The sequence below is a fragment of the Anthonomus grandis genome, chromosome 8, assembly GCF_022605725.1.
Source record: "Anthonomus grandis grandis chromosome 8, icAntGran1.3, whole genome shotgun sequence".
Classification (NCBI taxonomy): domain Eukaryota; kingdom Metazoa; phylum Arthropoda; class Insecta; order Coleoptera; family Curculionidae; genus Anthonomus; species Anthonomus grandis.
Window position 1 is genome coordinate 8396277 of NC_065553.1, and position 25988 is coordinate 8422264.

At 30.2% G+C, this 25988-nt stretch overlaps 2 protein-coding genes across 3 annotated transcripts; one reads left to right on the forward strand and one right to left on the reverse strand.

Moving 5' to 3' along the window:
- Positions 1-558: 558 nt before the first annotated feature.
- Positions 559-5846, reverse strand: LOC126739607 (protein KTI12 homolog). Its single transcript, XM_050445363.1, has 2 exons — positions 5304-5846; positions 559-988 (listed from the first exon to the last, which is right to left on the reverse strand). The coding sequence occupies exons 1-2, from the start codon at positions 5723-5725 to the stop codon at positions 577-579; spliced, it is 834 nt and encodes a 277-aa protein (XP_050301320.1). The 5' UTR covers positions 5726-5846; the 3' UTR covers positions 559-576.
- Positions 5847-13285: 7439 nt separating this feature from the next.
- LOC126739236 (uncharacterized) lies at positions 13286-25673 on the forward strand. 2 transcript variants are annotated; one of them, XM_050444812.1, is made up of 5 exons: positions 13286-13473; positions 16324-16542; positions 16782-16859; positions 17486-17615; positions 25326-25673. In XM_050444812.1, exons 1-5 carry the CDS (start codon positions 13416-13418, stop codon positions 25477-25479), a joined length of 639 nt encoding a protein of 212 aa, XP_050300769.1. In that variant the 5' UTR covers positions 13286-13415; the 3' UTR covers positions 25480-25673. The 2 variants fall into 2 exon arrangements, with proteins under 2 accessions (XP_050300769.1, XP_050300770.1); XM_050444813.1 differs by lacking the exon at positions 16782-16859 and having other exon boundaries at positions 13287-13473.
- The last annotated feature ends 315 nt before the right edge of the window (positions 25674-25988 follow it).

Genomic DNA, 25988 nt, shown 5'->3' on the forward strand with positions numbered 1-25988 from the left:
AACATGTCTGGGACCATCTAGGATGGCAAATTCAGCAACATCCAGCACTAATAAGAACACTAGATGATCTTCAAAATGTTCTTTTTGACTTCTGGGCAAACGTGCCGCAAGAATACCTCCAGAACCTGTTTAGAAGCCTTCGGAGACGAATGGAAGCTGTAATTAGAGCCAGGGGCGGTAACACACGCTATTAGAAATTCATTGGCTTAAATAAAGTTCTTCTACGTTCTTATCTTGTATGATTTTTTTCATTTTTGTATGTTTTGGTAAATCAAAATGTTTGTCCTCTGTAGATTGAACTAATTTAAAATAAATGTTTCAAAAGTCGTATTTTTGGTGATTTAATTATCAATATCAATAAAACTTTAAAAAACAGGCAAAAAATTTAAAAAATAATAAGTGATGCGATAATTTTTGTGGGGTGTGTATTAGAAGGAAATGTGTATCAACTATGGTTAAACTATATGGTATAATTTATGATTTTACTCTTTCAGACAAATCTTTGGTGTGGCGAAACAAGCAGTTCCATATCCAATAAGTTGATCAATAAACACATCATTATTTTTATTTGATATATTATTGTTTAAGACTAGTATTTAAATACTGTACAAATAAGTCAGGTATCTTTTCTACATCAGGAGTATGCATCTTAGAATAAGTGATATACTGCCTTCTCAACAACATTATTTGTGGAATGGTAACTTCTGAGATGTCTATGTGAATTTCTTTACCTCCTGGAGTTATTATTGGACCCTCCTTCCCGCTCTTTTTAGCATTGATAAGCTCATCTGTTATACCTTTTGTAATTCGATCTAAATCGTATAAAAAGTTGGTGGAACTAAGTGGAGGGTTTTGTGTAGATTGGTTTGGTTTAGGAGCTTTCTTTTTAAACAGACTTGAGTATATTGCTGAAGTGTCTAGAGTAGCTTCTGGATAGGTTGTGAACAAAGGACTATCCCATCTACTGTTGCAATGAGGATCTTCATACCTAGAAAAAATTAATTTATTTATTTCACTGGTTATACCATTTATACAAAATGAAATTTATAAAACTTAGCATTCCTAATACTATCAGGCTATAAACTTAATAAGCATGGCTTTGTTTCTCGTCGATCATGTACTACAAACCTAGCATTCTTCTCTCAGTTTGTGTGTGAAGCACTTAATGATAGAGTTACCTACACAGACTTTCAAAAGGCTTTTGACCAGATTGACCACTTCATCCTAAATAAGCTTGAACGCCAGTTTGGATTCTCCGATCGCTTGATAAAGCTCCTTAACTCCTATTTAGTTGACCACTCTCAGTTTGTAGTGGTCCAAGGCTTTAGATCCGCTTGTTTTTCATCTACTTCTGGAGTTCCTCAGGGCTCTAACTTGGGCCCCCTTCTCTTTAACGATTTCGCTAATGACTTGATCTCCCTCAATTGCTCTCTGTTAGCATATGCTTTTCCATAGGATTGACTCTATAGCAGATTGCGGTCAACTGCAAGAGAACATCAATACTGTACACCATTGGTGCACTTTGAATAGGCTTAACCTTAATGTTTCCAAGTGTAACGTGGCCAGGTACTTTCGAATCAAAAGTCCAGTTGTCTTTAATTACTCAGTTAATGGAGAGTCTCTGGCAAGGTTTTAAGGATCTTGGAGTCACCTTTGACCAAAAATTTTCTTTTATCCCTCACATCGAAGATACTGTGTCTAGTGTTACTCGCATGCTGGGCTTTATTAATAGAAATTGCAAACTTTTTTCGAACACTGCCACTGCCAAAACTCTCTACTATGCATTTGTTAGAACCAGGCTGGACTACAGCTCCATTTGGTCTCCCATTTACAACCAGCACATTCACCTATTAGAATCAGTCCAACGGCGATACCTTAAATGTTTGGCATTTAAGGATGATGGAGTCTATCCTCCAAGGGGTTTTGACCATAACCTGCTGCTCTCTAGATATACTGAACGGTCAATTGCGAAAAGGAGAGAAATGCATTCGGTGAAATTCTTGTTTAACTTACTTAACCATAAAATTGACTGCCCATCCCTTTGGCAAAGAATTTGCTTTCATATACCACGCCCAGGATCTGGACAGTGTCCAGCTTTTAACTGGGACACAGCCAGGTCCAACATTCTGTACCAGAGTCCTATTCACTTTATGTGTCAAAACACTATTGCTGATTCTTGTGACATTCACCATGACAATCTGGCACTTATTTTGAGTTGCCTACGTATGGTCAGTGGGGGAGGCTAGGTTATTTAGTTCATAGTTTTTTAGTTTGAACACATTTATTTACTCTTTTTTTTTCTGCTTTTTTTATTTAAATTAGTTCTTGATTCTTATCCTAATTTAGTGTTGATTTTTCATTATTTACTTTTTGTCAAACTCACTACTTTTTTTTATTATATAGCAATTCTTTTATAGTTTAGTTGCATGGATCTAATACAATTTATGCATTCGTACTTTATATATTTAATTGATTTTCCTGTAACTAGGTATATGTAACCTGTTGGAAATAAAGCCAATATTATTATTACTTATTAGGTATTCAAAAATAACCATTATAATAAAGAATTATATCAATTTGCGACTGTTTTACTAAAAGGTTCTTATAGTAAGATTTCTAAATTGCTTTATATGTTTTATTGGCATTTACTATACAAGCAACATCTGAGACAGAGGGTTGGGCAAACCATATTCTTAAGAGTGAGTAAAAACATGAAACAGATTAGTACTGCTGATTTAATGATCATTTATAAAAAAATTTGAATAAAATTAAATTCTTATGATTGATTTGATTGTGTACTTTAAGTAGGTCAGTTTTCAACAATAGACAAATGATATTACAAAATAACAACTTCAAATTTCAATTTTATTGTTTAATTGGTATAATCCAAAGTTGCTCTATTGGTTCAAGGGTTAATAACAAGTCCTATACTTTGTCTTTAAAGTTCCTATAAATGTATTTTCCTTTTTTTATTTATAAAGTTATTGTAGAAAAGTAAACATGCATAAAAAGGTAATTTATCAGCATTAAAGGTAATGTATGTATAGAATATTATAGTTGAGAGCCCTTGTGTTGAGATATTCATGTTGAGGAAAGTAATCCTGGATTTTATTTTTATATATTTATCTATTTATTCTGCTTTAAAGTAAAAAATAATTTGTAATTACACTAAAAGAGTGTTTATTACCAGCCTAACATCTGGCAACTAGAAATTCCTTTCAAAAGCCAATTTCATTTTGTTACAACAATATTACACTCTCCTTATATTTTGTTTATTAGGGAACAATCAGTTTTATCTAAGTCTTTGAATTAATATGATTTATAACATAATATATTAGATATCTAAGTTCCATAAACTCAAAAAATGGAAAACCAAGATCACTAGATCAGTTACAAAAGACAATTTCAATAATAAAGATTAAAAGTTTGCAAGATGAACTTATACTTTCAATATGTTTATAGACACATAAAATTTAGGACTTTTAGAGTATAATTTATTACTCAATTATTTAATCAGTTCCTATATAATGCTCACTCCCATCAGTAAATCCCTTTAGGTGTTTATATTTTATTTATTCATTAATGCATCCATACATGGTTGCATTTAATAATGTGTAATTTTATTTGATAATAGTGTAGGTCATGATATAATATAAAAATGAAAAGCTTAAAATAATAAAATCTAAAAAATTACAATTTTATTAATATCAGCCAGTTCTTAGAAGATTGACAGTACTAGCATTATTTAATAAGCAATTTTTATAAACAAGCTAATTTTTCTTTTCTATTTTTAAAAAGTTCTGCTGGCAGGTGGATAGGTTCTACAGTTCTGTTTTATGTATGTGAAATTAGGTCTATCAGAAATAAGCAAGTTTTCATGTATAGTCTTGTGCTCATGATCACACTAACTGCTCAAAGTGAGTGAAAACAAATTAAATCATATAAATATATGTCTTCATTTAAGTAGGGCCTATATTTACCACAGATTGGTTTTTATAAGAAAACCCAAGGTATAGTTCACCCAAAGATATAGGATTGACCTCTACTACCATAAATCAATTAAGCCCCATTGTGCAAGGTCCAACCATTTTGAAGAGGTGGTAAAAGGAACAGGGTCCGATGGAAATGATTCTAAATGAAACTTACTAATTAAAGAAAAAATAGTATTTTATTAGAAAAGGTTAATAAGTACACATAAGTAATATGTAGGTACTTACAGATGAATGGTAGGTATAATACTTACAGTCCTAACTTAACAAGTTTTAATTCGAACGAAACTTGAGTATAAATATATAGAGAAATTTACATTTTTTGGCATTACTTGTACCTACTTAATAATTTGCAATGCAGGTAAATATTAAATTTGTAATCCAGCTCTGACCACAAATCTGATCATTTTGGGTCTTTTTATGACCCAACAGATAATTAGGGTTTTATTGCAGTCAAAAGATCAAGGGTATATCTTTGAGTGAAGGATACCAATCTACTATTTACCCTTATTAACAAAATTACAACTTAAGGGAGCTTAAATATATTTATTAATATTAAGGGTTTTTCCTCTAAAAATGGTATTACCTGGTAATATAAATGTTCACTAAACTATCATTTCAATTAGAAAAGGTAGACATTTTATTGCTATTTAGTTATTGGGTATGTAATTCCTACCTGTATATGATTAAAATAAATGCATATTAATTGAAGGGAATAAGAAATTGAAATTTAAAGATATTTTAAAGATTTTATACTCAATTATTAATTAAGGACTAAAATTTAAAAAAATAGAACATAATAAATATTTGAAAAAGTTAAAAAATTTTAAGGAGTTTTATACTGATGGTAATTTAAGATTTTATGTTTTGAGTTGTGCCCAGTTTAGTGTACTTAAGTTTGAATTTAATTTTCCTTCATTTTGTAACACATCCATTTGATCAAATTAAGTAATTTAAACATATAAAAGGGATAATCCAAGACGGTAAAACTTGGTCTGTGGTTTACTGAACTTGTTTTGAGTCCTATGGTTGGAACCTTTGGTGTGACACTCAAATCACAAAAAAGTTTTACCATTAATCAAAATGCTTTATTTTATTCTCAAGAGGAAGTTTCACTAATGGAGGTTCTAATGTTAAGGAGAGACATAATGTATTAAGAATAAAATAAAGAGTTTTGGTATTTCAAGGTTTCATAATATAATAAGCAATAAAGTCTTAGTATACTGTTAGTAATTAAAACTTGTCTGTGTTTTTAATGGTTTTATTAAAAATTTATTGCTCTGATTTTGAAATCCTCATGAAAGGCTTACCTACCTCATTGTGAGAGCATCAAACATCTCTCGAGTATATTTCTCCTCATTTTCTCTATTTTCATTAAATTGCCAAGCTTGTTCTCTATTAATTTCGGTATGCACAGTACACTGAGTACACCTGTTAGACTTAGTACCACAAAACAGCTCATATCTGTAACCTTTAATGTAATTAAGGGCATCGAAAATAACAACATTGTTTGCAGTTATTAGTTTCAGCATCTCACTCTTCAAAAGGCCTCTAATATGTTTTTCTTTATTAGCGTCAGCGTAAAAGGCATTTTTTTCAAAACCAGCTTTTATTATTTGATCATATTCGCTAATAATGTGGACCTCTTTGCCTTGTTCTTCGAAGAATTTCTTAAGTTCCTGAGAGCGTGTCGTCTTGCCACTGCATGGTATACCAGTCATTACTATTAGGGGCATTATTGTTAATAAATTATTTTGTTTAAATCACTATTAATTCTTTATTTTAGACTATTTGAAAATTTATTAGGCAAGAAAAAATAAACAAAAAGAAAGTAAGGTTAGGTTTTTTACGGATGGCTGACAGTGACAAAGAATGACAATACTAGTGCGGGGACATATCGGGAGACCACATGACAATTCGCCGTGATCAAATCACTTGACTTAATAGTACGGTAGCAAAGGTAAATTTAATTGCTGTGGTTCAAGAAGATTTAAAAAATTGTAACTTTTTAACTATTTGTATTTTAGCGTGAAATTTGTATGATTTACAATATATTCCTTAGCTTATAGAACACAGATTGTTGAAGGAATTTACTAATAAGTCCAACCAATATTTGAATTTTTCGAATCTTGAAGAAACGTTCCTGGAATATTTAATTCAAAATGCTCAATGGAATATGTATATTCTCTATATATAGAATGTGCTCAATACAAATTTTATACCATATTTAGAAACTAGTAATACCTGGGTCGAATAAACTAAAAAAGAGCACATTGTCATTATGGGATTGAGCATACTATATCTGTATCTGCAGAACAGACAGTAACGACATTAAGTAAATTTTCCAGGATTATTGTAAATTCTCATAAAAGGCCTATCTAACTTATTGTATGGGCATTAAACTTCCATCCAGGATATACTAATTACTTTATTTTCTAATATAATTTATTTCATTGGAAAAATGATTTACTGTCCCCGATTTATCGTTTTTGATTTAATGTACATTTAAAGATGCTTGTAAATCAATTAATATTTCGCCATTAGACTAATATATAGGTTTTACTAATTGCTGGGAAAATATTGAGGTTCCTGTTTATCATAAGCAAATTAATTAAGTATATTAAAACAGTTTCTTCGCTTCAATTCATGCTGATTAGTGAATTATACTTTGGTCGCTTCTAGTCCGAGGCGTGCGGTTGGTTTTCTGAGAATCTGGGTTAAGAATATACTGATCTGAAGCTAATATTTATAATATTATAAGTGGGATAATAGAAGGGGGTATCCCACTTTCATTATTATTCCACTTTTATTATGATATTTCGTTATTAATCCAGGTGTAGGCCACATTAATAATGACTGGGGAGAATCTTTCTTTAGAGGCTGATACATTGAACTTATGTAACACACATTTAGTTATTAGCAGAAAGCAGAAGTAAGGGTAGAACCAATTTACGTTGCTTGCCAATACTTGTATTTGCCTATTATTTTGTAAAATTTAATTTTTTAAGCAGAGAGTTTTAATTAATAATTAATTAGCAAATTCGTTATTAACTCAGTATCCCAGGGTTCCCATTTGGATCCGATCCTTTTTCTTATTTATATCAATGATTTACGTATTTGTAGCCCATTACTTGTTCACTATTTGGAGAGGGCATAAACTTGGTTTGCCAGGGAAAGTTTAAGCTTGATTTGAATACTGCAATTTTATTAGGTACTCAGCAGGCCTTAAACTGGATTTCTGCAAAAAAACTTTAAACAATATTAAATATTTAAAACTTTAAAAATATTCTACTATTGATAGTGTTTCTGTTTTGGAAGTAAATATTGATTCTGGATAAAGCTGGAGCCCGCATATTGATGCTCTCTCTTAAAATCTCTCTTTTGTAATATTTGCTTTTACACTAGGACCTTTGAAAGAGACTTTGAATGTAGCAGCGTTGAAGGTGACTTATTTTGCGCTGTTTTACTCGAAATTGCTGTATGGTACCATTCTTTGGGATGGTGCTTTGAGCGTATTGAAATATGCATAAAAAGAATTACCACATACTTGGGGCCACTAGAGTCATGTCGCAACATCTTTCCCGTCTTGACAATAATGGCATTATCTTCAGCATTCATTTTTAATACAGTGATAGAGATTCATGCAAATCGTTTCTATTACACAACTAGTTCATGGTCTGGAATTTCCACTCGCGGATCTAACAACTTAAGAATTCCACATTATAGGTTACCTAAAAGCATTAAAAATAGCTTAAATATGGATATCTATAATAAATTGCCTTATGAGATAGGACTCTGAAAGTCCCAAATCATCAAAAGTACCATTAAGCGCATTTTAATTCATTTTATTCAAGAGTTTTTGAGACATAGTTTTTGATAAGCGTGTCGACATATTTATTGCATTACCTGTTTGAATATTGTTTGTCTTATAATATTTTATATTTGTTTAAGATAAATTTTTTTTTGTTATCTGTTTTTTTTTTCGGCTGTAACTACTTTGTAACCTGTAGTCAAATAAATAAACCTAAACCTAAACCTTAGTTTTTTTTTACGTAAAAGACCGTGTGTACCCTGATGCTTGACCTGCAGGAATTACAACGGCTTCGGAAGCTTTTCAAAGCTTAATTTCAGGAATATTAGATAAGGTTGCAGCAAACGTAATTCACAGAGCCAAAGAGTGTATTAGACAAGAATGTGGTCATTTCGAACAATACGATACGATACAATTGCGACAATAACAACAGTTTTATAATAGATAAAAATACACCTTATATTTTTTCTTCGCTTTATTTAGTCTTAAATTATTCAATAAATTGTATTGACGACATGTTTTGTCCTGTTTGTTTATCGCTTGTGTGAACCTGCGTTATGCTAGATAAATGTTAATAGCATGTATTATTTTTTATTTTAAATTTAATTTAAAAAAATATGTAGTATTAAAATATTGTCAAAAAAATTTTAATTTGCATATGTTAATATATAAGAAATAGAAACCACAAAAAAAACTTTATATAGAATGTTCAATACAATTTAATAATAATTTTGATTGCTTAATGGGTAATTCCACTTATTGTTAAGCCCGCATGGTGCCTAAGATTTAGTTTCTTTGAAGAAATCATTTACAAGGTATTAATAAGAAATGCTGTCTAATTCATTAGGTAACAAAGTGTACCTTTTTTTGTTTATTAATAACAATGGATTTACACGGATATGCTTGGAACATTTATTTATTAATAAAACTTTATTAAATCAATAGTTAGTTTTCAGTAAAATATTAATTATTTTATCTAGTATTATATTTTAGTTCAAAAAGGCTATTTTAAAAATAATCAATTAAAGCATTTTTTACAAAAGCCTCACATGTCATAAACTTCGGTTTAATTTAAGATATCGAGTATTTTATGGATCATTTGCTCAAAACATGAACGCAGGTTCTATTCCTGAAGCTGACTTAGACTCTATAGGACGATAATAAATAGCAGTTGAACGCAAAGCGTCTAATATACTTTAACTGTGGTATACCACAACTTTTCTAATAATAAATGAGTAAAATAAGTAATTCGCAAAATGACATTGCGGATAATGTGCTACAAATGTTTGGGATTTGTTAAAAGTACATATGCTTTATCAGGCATACCAGATACGAGTCAATGCTCTATCTTACATGTAGGTATACTGAGGGTTTCACGAGATTCTCGAAATTCGAGATTTCTCGTCTCGTCTTGATTTCGAGACGAGATCGAGACGAGACCGAGGTTGTTTTTTCGAGATGAGATCGAGAAAATCACTTCGAGATTTTTCGAGATCGAGAAATTTTTTCGAGATTTCGAAAGACTGTAGATGCTGCAATAACTCAACAGCCTTTAAAAGGTTAGAAGAATGAAAATGAAAAACTATATTGGGAAATAAATTTAATTCATTTTAAACATAAGAAAATTAACAAAGCAAAAGAAACATTAATACAAACAACAAAAGTAAAAACTCAAATAATTTTATATTTGTAAAGGAAAAACACTTCTAAACTAAAACATAAATTCTAAACATTTAAAAATGAACAAAACATAAAATAAAGATTAATAGAAATGCAAAAAGTATAGATAACAAAATTATTGCTTATGCACTCATAAATATATCTTTTTTGCATATCCAAGAATTTAAACATAGTAAAAACTGAGCCGATTCTCCAGTCAATTGGCTTCGTTCTTTTCTAATTGTCAGTGTTGCCCTTGAGAACAGTCTTTCTGCAGGAACTGAAGTGGCTTGTATACTTAAAAAATCACGAGCCATTTTCGATAAATTTGGATAAATGGCTTCGTTCTTTCTCCACCACTCTAAAATATCTTGATTGTCTTCAGCTCTCTTAGATAAACAATAATCATCAATTTCTTTTCTCCAGTTCTCTCTGTCGCCATTGCATTTTTTCAAACAAACTTTGCAAATTAAGTTCATCAGTATTGTCATCAATATCATCAGTGAAAGGTTGAGATGGTAAAGGAATATCAATATTAGACCTAACGTAATACATTTCTTTATACAAGTTTTCGAATTTAGTTATGGCTTCTTGTTCTAAGTTTTTTCCCCAGTTCGTAAAGTTAAATGTCTCAGTCTTATGTCGTGGATCCAATATTAATGCAACACAATATATCCAATTGGTTTTTGAATAGTGTTTGACGATTTTATCCCTTGCTGCTTGAAGAGCTTCTATAACTTTTTCCTCGGTTGTATTCCTGTTTTGACAATTATCCAGCCAAAAAACCCAGGTTTCCAATTTATCTAGAAGCATATTAATTCCTAAGACAACCAGGTAATGTGCAGTATTTTTCGCCTTGAAATGGATCAATAATGTTTTAAAAACTTTTAAATTGCCATACAAAGCGCGCTGCTGCGCCGTAAAAGACACAACGATAATTAAGAAAAGAGGCCCCGCTCAGTTCGAAAATCGCGTGAAAAACAGGGCATTTTGCGGACCTTCAAAGTCGGCTAATATGTAAAAATTTTTAAATGTAGAAACCATTTTGGATACATCAAGGATTACTCTTTATATTGGTTGTTTTAATTTTTTGAAATAAAAAAAAAATAATGAAAATATTACCTCCTAAAGATGATGAAAATTTGCCTTTTTTTATTGCCCTGTAGATGCCATTATGGGGTGTTTTTAAAAAAAATAAAACAACCGACATCATCATTTGTTCCTTTTCTTTAAGACCCATAAAAAACATGCTATTCTCTATAATTTAGTAGATCTTGTGTCCAAAAAAAAAAGAAGTTGTATCAATATGAGTATTTGGAAAGGTACGCACATAAATGTTTATTTCTGCACTAAACCAAAACGATCAGGGCAAAATACATTATTATAAATGAAAACCTAACCTCTTTATAAAAAATATTCAATTATCAAGCATGCTTGCTTGATAATTGATTATTTTTTAATCAATATCAAGCATAATCAATTAAAAGCGTTTTATTGTTTAATAGATTTAAGTGTTCTGTGACTAAAATGAATTTTTTTACCGCGCCTATTAAAATAATAATACCTACATTATATAATAAATACCTACATTAATAAAATAATAATTATCAAAGTCATGTCATGTTAATCAATGAAGAACAAGTAGCGCAGTGCGCAGTCTGTGTATTTAACCAACTAAATTTTAATTTTAAACAATTTTAAATCCATGGATAAAATATTATTATTAAAAAATAAACGATTCGAGACTCTCGAAATTTCGAGTATCTCGAATCGAGATCGAGAAAAACATCGAGACGAGAGTTTGTTAAAATCTCGTCTCGATGATCGAGACGAGAAATCACCTTTCATCGAGACGAGATTTCTCGTCTCGATGAAAACCTAGGTATACTCATTTAAGTAGTTTTAGTTTAGTTTAGTTAAAAACTTCCCAATTATGCTCTGAGTGCTTGTTTTGATTTTCTCTAACACAATTTAATGAGCATCTAGAGCAGTTAAGAAGAAAGGCATTTTGTAGTTTAAAAAATCCTTTTTGCACATAAACAATTTTTAAACATTGATTCGCTTCCTTTCAGTCTTTCACTATATTTTTCTATACTATACCTGCCTTAATATGCTTCATAAGAATATTATACAGATCATGCAGAATACTTGTACTTTTATTAGATTTTTAAATGAAAAAAACTCGATCATATACATCTCTCAAAAAATTATTGGCTTGAAATGTTTTCTTATAAAAAATAGAGCGAAATGTCATCTATGCAATTTCACATATAAATTTTTAGCTAATCCTAATCGCAATTTTAATATTTTGCGCAATATCTTTCAATCTCGTCGTTCCATACACTTTGTGAACATGTGACAAAGTATTCCATGCCTCGTTTCCAAGTTCTTAAGCTATAATGATATAATCTTACTCAACACACTTTTGGATGAATTTCGATTGCATAACCTTAATAAAATTAAATTTAAACACAAATCACACTTTTTTGACATACAAACCAAAATTTTTTATCCATTTTAAATTACCGTTTTATCGTTTACTATCCTTGTCTTGATAAAATAACCCAGCAGAAACTGCAACGAGTACAAAATGCGTGTTTTCTATTTGTGTGTAATTTAAAAAAATTTGATCATGTATCCATATATATTTATCGATTGCAGTGGCTAAAAATGTCATTTCTTTTTATGTTTCATTTTCTTACATTTATGTAACGGCTCTATAAAAACCAAAAGCCAAAATATCTGTTAGAGAAATTAATTCCAAGAAATGCGATTCATGATAGAGATATGAGACATAAGACTCTGCCACACCATAGCACAGCTCTTTTCTCACGTAGTTATACTTACATTGCCGTAACAATTTATAATCGATTTAGACCTAATTTTTTAATTCCAATATCTCGCTTTAAAAATGATTATAAAACTTTGTTCTTGGAGGAAAAATGCACAATTGCTAAATTGCACAATTAGTTTTTTGTTCTCTGCGGATTTACAAATGTCTTTCAAATTTCTCTCAATTTGTTATTTGATTAATTTTTATATTACCATTACTGCTTGTTTGTCAAAACATTTGTAATTATTATTATTAGGCTTAAGAGATAAAAGTAGCTTTAGCTAATCTTCGCCTTTTTTGGGTAAATGTAATGTAATGTACATTTGATACCAAAAAACTAAGTACCCATAGGCATGTGATCTGTGAAGTTATTTTAAAGTCAATATGTTTTACTATTGCTGCATGCTGCTCCAATAATAATTTTTTCTTAATCTCTCGCTTTTCTCATCTACTTTTTTTAAGGGTAATCACTAGACAAACAACTAGATTTTTTGCGATTGTGTGATTGTGACTAAGATAATTTTATCGCTATTTTTTACGTTTGTTGCAGGATTTCATTAATGATCGATCTTTTTTCTTTCGTCTTTTTTTTGGTTTGTCCCTTGTCTTACTTTCGCGACTACAACTAAAATCGTTCTAAAATGTTTTTTCTCTGATTCAGTAATACTCAATATAAACGACCACCATCACTTTTTTGAGAATAGAACTAGTGAATTTGTCATTTCACAATACTACCTTGCTTTATATATTTATTTATTTAAAAATATCAAATTAGATACAATATAATTGAAGAGCTGTTAATACAAGTAAATTTATATGTATATAACCCTGTACATTCAACATTCTACTTTTCCTGTATATCCTAATAAAAAAATCAACAATAACCCGGTATTTCCGTCTTAAATTCTATAACAATATGTAAACTTTAAATAATTCGTTTATAAATTGGTGAAAGAAGAGGGGGTCGCTCTTCGATTTCAAACCAGGTAAAACTTAGTCGCGTCTAGCTCATCACTTTATTTCAAGAACGGATTCATAAAGCAATTTGCAAACCGGTTATAACAATAATTCTGTTACTTGATAATTAACAACATTGTTTAGTTATCCATCATCTGCAGTCACGATGATTTTAGGAAAATTGTTTGTGTTTACTGTGGTTTTAGGTGTTAGCATAGCCTATGGTAAGTTATATTGGTAAAATGCAAGTATTAAATCATGTGAAATATTTCTGTATTGATGTTTATTTTTTTGTGTTTCTAAGTTTCTGTTCTTATTCTATATTTTTTTATGTAAATAACCATAGACAATTGTTATTTGTATGCAAAATATTGCGTAAAGAAAAAAATATGTTTCTCATTATAACTCATGTAAAATTAGGAAGATAGCTTTAACCACATCATCAACTGAATTATTTTCTTGATATTTGTAACAATGCTTGATTTATTTAACAAAACTAAAATAATAATTTAACAATTTTCTATCTTAAGGTCCTAGATCTATTGTATGATTGTGAATCATAAATCAGATAACATTTATTGTATAAGCCCTTATGCACAAATACGTAACCAAAAAATTTTTTTATATATTAGTATAAATTCAGATTTTTATACAATTATCTTTGTTTACCATTTAAATAATAATCCGGGAAAAACCTATGATATCATCAAAATTTAATAATGTTTAAATCCGCATCAGCTAATTTGAACCACAAAAACGCAGACGTTTACATTATGTTTAATTAGTTATGATTTTAACTAATTACGAGATCTCTAGTGAATAAGCTTTAATTGTTTTTGCTGAAAACTGTGGTAGGGTATCGTCAGGATATCCAAACTTTGATTGATGGGTGATTCTATATTTAAAAATAATTTTTTTTTAATGTCATATTTTAATTTTTTTGAGTCCTACCCAGTGGATAAGAGCTTGCTTGATATAATATATAGTTCGTAACATAATAAGACGCTACTTTTTCATTAATAAAAGGACTTTAATAATTAAAAAAAACGACTAAATTCAAGAAGGTATATTCCACTAAAAATTTCATAGGGTTTACCAAAAGGACCTTAAAAAACACCCTTTTATTTTAAACATTTTATATGTACACTTTCGCGAATCCAATAATTACAAAGAATCCTTTATAAATCCTCAAACCTGAAATGTATAATATAATCCATAACCAATAAACCGGTTATTATAAAAAGACATAATATTGAAAGTGCTAAGTGCCGTTATTATTCTGAGATTTTGTTTCTATTGACGTTATATTTTCTGAATATAAGAGCTCTCAGTAAATATACATACATGCCAAATTATGCAAAATATAGTTCCCGCCATCGATAATCTATTTTGCAGTTTCTTTCATTATCAAAAAAGATGCTGCGCTTTTCAGCAACACCTTTGACAAGTAAACTGCAAAATAGGTTATTGGTAGAGACAACTATATCTCGATATCAAACAAAAAAAAAACATTTTATAAAAGACAAATAAGTTGGATAAACAAGAAGTTAAGTTATACATGTCGAGACCGTAGGTGTCCATCAGAAAATAATTTCTTAACAGTAGTCTTAGTAACTGTTTATTTTTTTTTGAATGAATTTCTATAAAATATGAGCTTGGCCCACAGTAAAATGTTTTATATACAGGGTGTCTCAGAAAAGAGTGTCAAGGAGTGGCGCAGACGTACAGCATCCCTCGGGAATCCGAATCACCCCCTGTATATGATCCTTTTTTTAATGAAAAATGCCTTTAAATTTATTGGACTTTTTTCCCTCTTGTTTTTTAAAGCAATTTATTTTTATTTTTGAGCGCATGATTTTGATTGGTAGATTTAGTCGTTTTCATGTTAGTTAGGCCCAAGTTTTAACTAAATATTTAAATAAAAAATCAGGCATTATTTACCATGATTATAGAAAATTAGCTAAGAAGGTGAAAATACTGAAAAATCACAACAAAATCATAACTCCTAAACAAAACAAAAAAGATACGGTGTGATTCGGAATCCCCGAAGAGTGCTCTACCTCTGCGCCATCCCTTGACACTCTTTTCTTGGACACCCTGTATAATTCAGAAGGTGTCGGAGATAAAAAAGAAGAAGTATTTCTGTATATTAGTGAATTTGTTGAAAAATTTTTCATGATACGATTTTTTTACTTTTTTGATTAACTTTGTTCTTTCGTTTTATTATAAAGATATTGAGATAGAGATATGTAAATGAGAATTCGAGTTTTCCACCTTTTTCTATATCATCGTTTCATTCTCTTAATAGTGTCTGGATCGCCTGGAAATAGTATTTTTCTTCTTTAATTGGTCAAAATATACCCGAAAAACATCACTTTATTTCCATACTCTTCTAATTAAATTTTTAGACTGAGATGATATTATATAAATGAGAATTCGACTGCAAAATAAACTGCAGGTACCAAAAATGAAACAAAGTATTCATCAACGATGTTTTGGTCATATGGCCCAAAAGCTTTCAATTTACTTCATTGTGTTCTACAAGACAATATAAAAAAAATTAACATTATTTTCCATAAATTAATTAACAATCACAATTAATTTACCTTTGAAAGAATAAATGACATTTTTGAAGCTAAGACATAAATTACCAAACTGGAACATGAACAACCGAATTCTACCTTATAAATTGCCAAGCTATGACTTTAATGATAATTACCAAACAGTGACAACAGAAAATATTTTATTACCGCACTCATCTTATTTAGCTTTAAGGTTTCTATGTCTATTCAGTTTTTCTCTTAATTTAAGAAATTTGTATTTTTGGCTTAATAAACGCATATTCTGATTATTATTATCATTAGGTATAAAAAGTTCTTAGCTAAATCTCCGATCTATTTTTAAGCTACTACTTATCAAATATTTCATGAATAAAGGAGGTTTTTTCTTAGTCTTATTTCAAGATTTAATTTTTTCCTGAATAATTTCTTAATTTTCATATTTTAGATGGTCACTTATATACAAACATATTAACATACTAATAAAAAAATCATCAATTTTTTTCTTGATTTCAGCTAGCCCAGCTGACTATATCCCAAAATCCTTCTACCTTATTGACCAAGAAGGTCATCAGTCAGCCCCTGTTTCTGTACGAAATAGAAGGGACCTAATGGACAATCTCTCCAGAGTAAGAAGAGGGGGCGGCTATGCCTCTTCGGGGGCCAGTAGTCATGCTAGTGCTAGTGCCAGTAGCGGCTCCTTTGCCGGCACTGGTAGTGGAGGAAATTTCGGAGGTAAAGCACGTATCTTTATGCTTACAGTTTCAAAGTAAAAACATATCCTGTAAGATTGACGTTAGTTTTTCTTCTATTAATATTTAAAGCTTGTTACTTAAGCCTAAGACATTAAATTTGGACTGAATTTGAATAATTTATGTTTTATCTTAAACAGGGTTACTTTAAATCGAATTTACCTGATTAGTAAGCAAATATTATTAGCTTGAATAAAACTATTTTCAAAATTATTTTTATAGAGTATTTTCCTCAAGTGTTCCCAGATCCAGCAGTATTTTTTGGCGAACTACAAAATTTGGTAAACAACATCCCTAAAGGTGAGCTATAGAAAACTACAGTTTAAGATACACCACATAGAAACACTTAGTAGTGAATAGTTTTACTATCTTTCTAATGACACACTAAAATAGATAGCACCGTTTTTAATGAAACAAACCACACTTAGTAGATTTTCGCACCTTTATTTGAAACTCTCTTATTACACAATAGAAATAAAATAAAAGCTGATATTCTTTAAATGTATATTTAATTTTATTCTAGGGTAACCATATTTCTCTGAAGCAAAAGAAAATTGTTGCTAGACAAACATCAAATTTACTATAATAAAGGAATTTGAAACTCCTGTCACAAAACAATTCATAATAAAACAAGATTCTTCTTCTAGGAATATTAGAGAAATATACATTTCTTGAAAATATCTTCTTAGGAATATTCCCAAGATATATCCGAGCAAAGTCGTGCTTTCAGAAGAGACTTTCCTGTATCATCTTACCGAAATATTTGAAGAGCATCTCCAATAATAACCCCTTCAGTGTAGATTTTAATATAATTTACATATCTTATATACCCTTGGTAAAAACATGTCTATTAACCGGGAAATGCTAAACGTATTAAATTTGTACCGCAATACAAAAAACTAAACTATATTATTTTGTTGCAACAGGAGCGGGTGGATCTGGATCGGCCTTTGCTAGTTCCAGTTCTAGCTCTAACTCAGGCCTTGGAGGTGCTGGCACTGGTGCTGGTCAAAGCTATGGAGGATTAGGCTCAGGACAAGATGCTGGATACCATGGGTAATTTTTTTTAAATTTGATTTTATTTTTATTGCATACAATGTAATTATTATTTACATCTTTTAATACCTTATATATGACTCAACAAAAACACATTTTACATCGAATATTTTTTTTATTAACACAAAGTAACGAATATAGAAATATTAAAGGCATTTAAGTACGGTCCTGTGGCGATAACCAATATAATATGGAAGAAGTCATGGAACGGCGCGCGCATTTCTATATCGGGTGCAACGAATGATAATTTTGAAGAATTGTATAAAGCGGAACAGGACTGTAGTGGACATTTTTCTTTTGTATAATTCTTCGCAAAATTTTCGTTTTATCATTTTGTATTTCTTTCTTACAAATGTCTCTAAAATTTATTCTAATTTTGATTAGCCCACTTATAAGGAACAGGACATGACAAAGAAAAACTTAACTTGTATAACTGTTCTTGAACCAATATTGTTCCTGCTATATGTCGATGATATCTCTCAAATTCCAATTAAAGGCAAATTTATTATCTTTGCGGATGACACAACATTACTGTGGCATGACACTGACACCAAGAGGTTAAAGAAAATTCTTGATGAAGATTTAATTCTTGTAAAGTCATGGTGTGAATCTAATAGATTAACTTTTAATATTTCTAAAACTAATATTTTAACTTTTAAATGTAACCTTGGAACTGTCCCTTTGCAAAATGAAACAATAAATCCTTCTGAAACATGCAAATTTTTGGGTCTGACGAGTGATAAGCAATTAAAATTTGAAAATCATATCTCCTCTTTAATAGGGAAGTTATCATCCAACTGTTATGCTATTAGAGTAATAACACATTCTCTGGGACTTGATGTGGCTAAAATTGCCTACCATGCTCTTACTGAGTCTCATCTGAGATATGGTATTGTGTTTTGGTGTGTGGTCTCAGTAATTGTTCAGCTCTCTATTTATTTTGCTAAAAAGAGCCATACGCTACATTTGTGTAGCTCCCTTTTGTAGCCCCTGTAGGCCATTATTTTTAAAACACTCTGTCCTGACATTGCCATGCCTTTTTATTTTAGAGACTGTTTGTCTTATCCACAAAAAATATCGCCATCAGCTTGGCCTCCCCTCCTCGGGTTACAATCTCCGAACAACCTTCTCTTTGCCTCTGCCTATCCCAAAAAGTAAGCAGATTAAGTCCTCTATTGTGTACGGGGGCAGAAGGCTTTTTAACTATCTACCCCTTTATATAAGGCTAATAAATTGTGAAAAACGTTTTAGGAAAAATATAAAGAAACTTTTACTTGCTAAAGCATTTTATTCTCTAGACGAGTTTTTAAATACAATTTTTTGACAGTGAAGAGTTTTGCGTAGCGTGATGTGACTTCTTACTACCTTTTCTTTGGGTGTTATGTTTTATATTCTATGTATGTAAGAATTGTTAAAATTTTTATATTTTCTGCTGTTAAAATTTATGTCAACTATCTCTAAGGTTTTATAGAATGCTTTGTTAACAACATATTATGTTACGTAACAATAAAGCTATTTTTGACTTTGACTTATTAGGTCAAGTAACTAGATCTGTCGAATAATATATTCTTTAGCTTTTTTTGTGAAACTTATGTTGTTACTTTACCTATTTTTAGACATTCAGTACATTTAAACTTTAAAGAAATATAATCAATAATTAATAATTCCTTAGTTATGCGTTCATGCGTTTTGATTGCTGAGAAAAATAGTTTATTTGCTTTTTACGTAGACCTTACCACGAAAATGTAGTTTTTCTTTCAAAACTGTTAAAGTATAATAAATAATGTTCGTACGTATTTTTTAATATTTTTCTTAACTGCCTGTACAGGATGACCTACATAAAACTAAAAATTCTCTCATACATTTTACTTCCGTAAATTATCTAAGAATCCAGACTGGGTGAAGCAAGAAAGTAAGAGAAGACCAAAGCTATTCGATAGCACTTCTCTCTTCTGTTTGAATGTGTATCCAATAAAATATCTGAAATTCCATTGCACGGTGATGTGTAGCTGAAATTTAAAAGGCAAAGAGCTATTTTAAAGAAATATCGCAATATATTTTCCAACCTATTGAAAAACATAAGGATGTACGACACCGCGGCTTAGGGGTTGAAGTAATGGAGTTTAATGTAATCCCACTCTACTTTTTTATTTCTTTTAGTCGTTAAATGGAGTTTTTTTTTTAAATTCTTTGGTCCAGGCAGTTGATATTCCATATTTACTTCAAAAAGTCGTGGCCTCAACTGCTTGGAAGAATAATTTTTTTTCAGAATTGTATCTGGAAAAATAATTCTCAGTCGGTTTACGTAATTATTCATTATTTCCAGGCAGTTGAATCATGTTAAATACCTTCCAGAATAAAATAAGAAGTTTTTGTAGTTTGTATGGGGAAATATTTTTATTTTCTTCTCTTTGTATGAAGTTTTTTGCCAAATTATTTCGTCCAGGCAGTTGATGTCTCATATTTACTTCAAAAAGTGACCTCAATTGCCTGGAAGAATCTTGTTTTTTTCTAGAACTGTACAATTACCTGAAAAAATAATTCTCAGTGAGTTTATGTAATTATTCATTGCTTCCAGGCAGTTGAGTCATGTTAAATACCTTACAGGACATTTCTCGTGCCCTGTAAGAAAGAAGGGAGCTTTATATAGAGTTTTTTCCAAATTAGTTCATCCAGGCAGTTAAGATCCATTCATAAGATTAGAAAGAAAATATGTTAATAGCTTGTATTAACTATAGGAAGGCATTTAATACTATATCCCCTTTGACATTATAAATGTTTGTTCTCAAACTATAAACAAATGGCAAACAAGAATAAAACTACAATTGACAAAATGAAATCGAGACATTTTTCAAGGTTTTCTCCTCTTCTCTTCCGTATGAACCTAATATTACTTAGTCAAGAGCTGAATTTGACCTCATTTGGTGGATCACCCTGCATATTTGAGATTGTGATTTATTAAGAGATACATTTATTAAAAGGTAGAGATTTTTTTAAATCCTCGGACATATCGGCCATATTTTCATATCTAAGGTAAATAATATACAGTAACACAATAAATATATAATTTTCTGTATATTTTTGCATTTTCGGACTCAAAATTCTGAACATGTTTTACGTATAATCTCTAATTAATTGTTCACTTAATAATAATGTTTAAATAATAATTATTAAAACATAAATTCATAAATTACATTCCACATTGACATAGCCCCTAAAGAAGTTAGTCCAATGGATTAAGGTCGGGTGATCTAGGTGACCACTCTATTGAATCACGGTTGCTATCCATCGACTTGGAAAAACATTATCTAGACAGTTTCTCACAATCGCAGCATAACGGGTAGACGCCTCATCCTGTCGATACCATAACGCTTGTTTTGGCATATTTGAGGTATTTTCAGCGTTTTTCCCATTCGTTAAGTGAGAATTAAAACAATCGAAAATAGTCAACTAATGTATTTACACTCTTACACCACGAAACATGATCGCTTAATAACTACTCGAAATATTTATTATCACTGTATCTATTTATAACGATTTATGTCTGATTTAAAACTCGCGCCAATATTCCGAACTTTACTTTACTGAACTGACAACTGACTTCCATCGGCGATGCTGCTCTTTATATACTCGGCAGAACGCTGTTCCGGAAAATTCTCGCCAACCTAGTGTTATAAATATTTCCATTAACAATACAGTTGAAACTTTTAAATAATTCATACTTCTATGTCAAGTATCACAAACAGAGGTGTTGTAGTTAATTGAAGTGACTTGTTATAAGTGGTTGTAACTTGTTTGAAATGCTGTTAATGGATGCTACTTCCAGCATTTAATAAAATAAATTGCAAGAATGTGGAATGTTACTTGGAATCAATTTATGTTGCATTCAAGTATTATCATCATTGCTATAATTATATTTATTTTATATATTGGCTATACAATAATATGAGAAAATATAAAAAATAATGGAGCTGACGTATCGACGTCATCATATTAGATTAGAAAAGTACATATTTATATCTATTGTTAAGGATTAATTTTATGACCATGAGTCATTAAATATCTTGAACATATTTAAAATATATATAATTATTAATAGAAATTCTATAAAGATGAAGAAGTATAGGTAGATTATATTTATTCTGGCAAATGTAAACAGCTTTTTTAAAGCAAACAATACAAGAAAATTACGTATTACACGGTATGATGTTGTTGACCTTCCAACGCAGAGAGATGAGCAATGCGGTAATGGTTTAGGCAAAATATGATTATTACATACAATAAAATTAAATAAACAAGGTTTTTTATTATTAGAGTGAAAAATCATGTTACTAAGCTACATTTTAGATCCACAGCACCAACTTTTTTCGAAACACCTTTTTATATAGGTGTAACTTTTTTAGCGTATGTTTCCTCATTAATCTGGGAAAAAATATTTATTTCCTTTTTATTTCCATCACACTATTGCAAAACTAATTTTAACATGTTTGAAAAAGTGTCACACGACGACCAACACGATAGAGTAAGATATGTTTTCTAGCAGTCCTACAAAAGGATAAATGTATTTAATTTTAAAAGTAGCAAGATATCTCAAGGCAGAAAATATTAAATATATATATTTTTTCACTATTAAATATATATTATATATATATGTTCACATTATTTTCTTATACATTCTTTAATTGCCTCTATATATTATGAAATAATTAAATATTTAAATAAAGATTCAAAACATATACATAATAACACATTTGTAAATAATATTAAGAGAACAATGGTGCAGAAAATTATAGTAAATGAATTGGCGTTTTGCGACCCACTAGACCCGTTTAAAATAACTTGTTTTTAAAGTATGTGCTTTTCTAATTTATTTTAAATACATTTTAAGGAGGGACTTCCCCATGTTTTAAAAAGAATTCTTAAATAGCAATTAGGTTAATTATCAAATAGGATATAATTGCTAATAGTTTTGCTGTATATACAGGATGCTATTAAAATAAGTGATCAAACAAAGACGATTGTGTTTAAATATGGCAGTGCTATTTGTAATATAACGAGGCGAATTTAGTTTAGATTAGTATTTTTCCCGTTCGTTGGGTGTAAATTAAAACAATCAAAAGTAGTCAAATAATTTATTTACACACTACGAAAACATGATCACTGACGACTACTAAAGATATTTATTTTCACAGTATTTATGTGCTGTAATTATTTACATCTCGCGAGAATATTTCGAACTTTATTCCACCAAACTATTGGCGATGCGGCTCCTTATATACTCGGCAGGACGCTGTTCCGGAAGATTCTCGTTTACCCTTCAAGATGTCGTGCGGTGTACCGCTTGTGTCATTCCGAAGTGACGGAGAATCAGCTGGTTTCTCGGTGTGTTACAATATCGTTACAATATAATAGTTAAGTCAATGGGAAGCTTCTATATTTTTTTCTAATATTTTTAGTAAATAAATTTTTCGTACTTAATTTGACAAAAATATCAGTTTTACATCATTGCAGTTAGAATTAATTAAATCAAGAACAATATAGTTCTTTAGTAGAAAAAATAAAAGACAACCAATAAAAATAAATGCCAATCATCGTACTTTAAATAGTTTCAATGTCCAATTAAAAATGAACTAAATGACTAACTAAAAGTTTTAAAATGACTAAATCTTTTTTATTTTAACTTATTTTTTGATTAATGTTCCGAAAAAACAGGTGCAATGCCCTAGACAACTATCTCGTTGAAAGATTATTACCTTCCTCGTTTCAAGAGTCCAGTTCCACTAAATGATCGCGGATCTTATTTTGCAGGAACTTTGCAGAATTTTGTTTTTTCCAGTGCGTATTTACGTCCTTAGGAGCCCATTTATAGAGGCTGTGCAGGTTTAGCAATACCCTCTTTCAAAAATTTGGACTCATTTCTCCACACAATAATTAATAACATGGGTTCGACGTTTATGTTTAACAAAAAGCAACAACTTGTAACAGATCAACTGGATTCTTCTTTCCAGGCCTTTTTTGGTGGAATACTTCAATCTTTGTGCATAGTCGCCAACACTTTTCACCTAGAAAGGTCAAAGTTCTAGCTACTTTTTTAACGCTTGCCATAGTATCTACTGTAAAAACTTCCATTTGTCCGTAAATTTCTAAATCATGACCAGTGTTGACACCTTTAGGTCTAAATCTGAGAATTGGTCAGATACCGGAATGAATGATAACTTAAACTAAAGGGCACTAACTGGGCGTATTTTTAAAAAGGCTAAAACAAATAATCAAAGCAATTTTATTTCAAGTCTCGAACGAAGTATTTTATTTCAACACTACAATTATTTTTTACATTTCAACGTCTATAATTTTTCTCCCAGTTAAAACAGATGCTTGGAATTCAGATTTTTTAATTTAATAAACATTAGACAAGACAAAATAAAATCTTAGATATCAATTGTAACTTGCGCTGTATTACCGATTAAGTATGCCAAGTTTAGCATAAAATTTGTTGCGGTTTATCTTATTTTCACAGGGCCTTGTTCTTAGAAAAAAATAGTCAAATGTGTGGAGAATCTGCTTCATGATAGTCGTAAGGGCCTCTTTTAGGAATATTTTTGACAAGTATAATTTTCTTATAATGCCATATTTGTACATCCAGTTTATTGAATTTGTTACTAACAAAGATTGATATTTTATAAAAAAAATTGTAATTATTACACAAATTACAGTTGAAAAACCCAATGAGATTCTGTTATCTTACTTTAGGCTGACGGTAGGCCAATATTCTTCTAAATTTATGAGAACTAAGTACATAAGCCAAATTAGAATAATATTGTCAAATGTCGTTTGCTTGCAACACCTCTGATGCAATGATGCCAAATGCTTATGTAGAAATGGCAAAAAAACACTTTATAATATCATTTGCTACTTAATTTGACAGGCACAAAACGATTCTACTGTGCCCCTTTAATAAAATATTCTAAGATATTCTATAAAAAAATCAATATTTAAGGTTAAATAAATAGAGATAACGTATATTAGAGAAAAAGGTAACAACATCGCAACGCCGCTCTTTCGTATTATTGATTCCACCGACATTAGGGATCTTTACCAGTGGCGTCGTCAAAAAATATTTACATGATAAATATTTATTAATGGTAGATAATACTTTAAATTATAAGCAGTAGCGTAAGTTTCGTCTCCTTAAATTAACTTCTTTGCAAATGGCAGGACTTTATTCATTTTCTAACTTAAATAACATTTACTTCACATAAAATAGACACTGATTAATGAATTACAATAATTTGACAAAACGCACTCTTGCTTGGCAAACTGATAAAAGAGAATACCTACCCTACTATTTTTTTTTGCTTTTTTTTGGCACCCCTGTCCCCTTTCCTTGGCCCTGAGCATATGTTGAACTCAAACAAAGTTGTTGTTTACGAATTGTAGTTTTTCAATGTTATAAGCTAAATGTCAAGAATCCTAAGAAATTAAAAAAATGAAACTAAGAAACTTTGAATAAAGAAGAAGAACTTTGTTGAATATAAGTTGCCTGGATAGGTTCTTGTCTTTTACATGTCACTATAGTTTAGTTAATAATTTTGTACTAGCTAAAATAACTAGCTTCTAAGTTTGTGCATTTACTTTGTCCACCACTATACTAAGGCGAATCAATAATCGAAGTATTTAAAATATTTCATTAATTTTTTTTTTTGATTTTAGACCTGTATTATTCTCGAGAATGGGAGAAGCTGAAGGTACCGGCGTGCACGTATCGGGACAAGCTGCAGGACCCAACGCAGCATTCGCCTCAAGCAGTTCCAGTATTGACGACAAGGGCAAAATTAAATACTCTGTACAATCCGGAAAATACTAATATGTCTAAATTTATACTGTCTTATATCGACAATAATCATAATTTTATTTTTAGACTGACAATGATCAAAATTTATTAGTTAAGGTTTTTTTTATATGGTTACTTACAGGTCGTTTAATTATTTATGCGATTTTTTAAATATATATATGTAATATGGAATTTATTGTTTAAGAAAATATATAAAGTCTAACAAACTTTAAGTTTTTTTTTTTAAATTTTAAGTGATTAACAAAGGATATATTATCATGCATCAAAATTTACACTGTAGCATTTTTCCCGTTTGTTGAATGTGAATTAGAAGTTGAAAGAACTCGTCCATTATCTCAAAGAGACCTACGTAACTAGAGAAAAAATGAAAACTCTAAGTCTCAGTCTCAAAATGTCTTTTTATTTGTATTAATCAGGTAACATGTTTCGCTAATAAAGCATCATCAGACCTTATAGCTAGATGACCTGCTAAGTACTAAAGAAGAATAGAAAATAGTCAACTAAGTTATTGACACACCTAC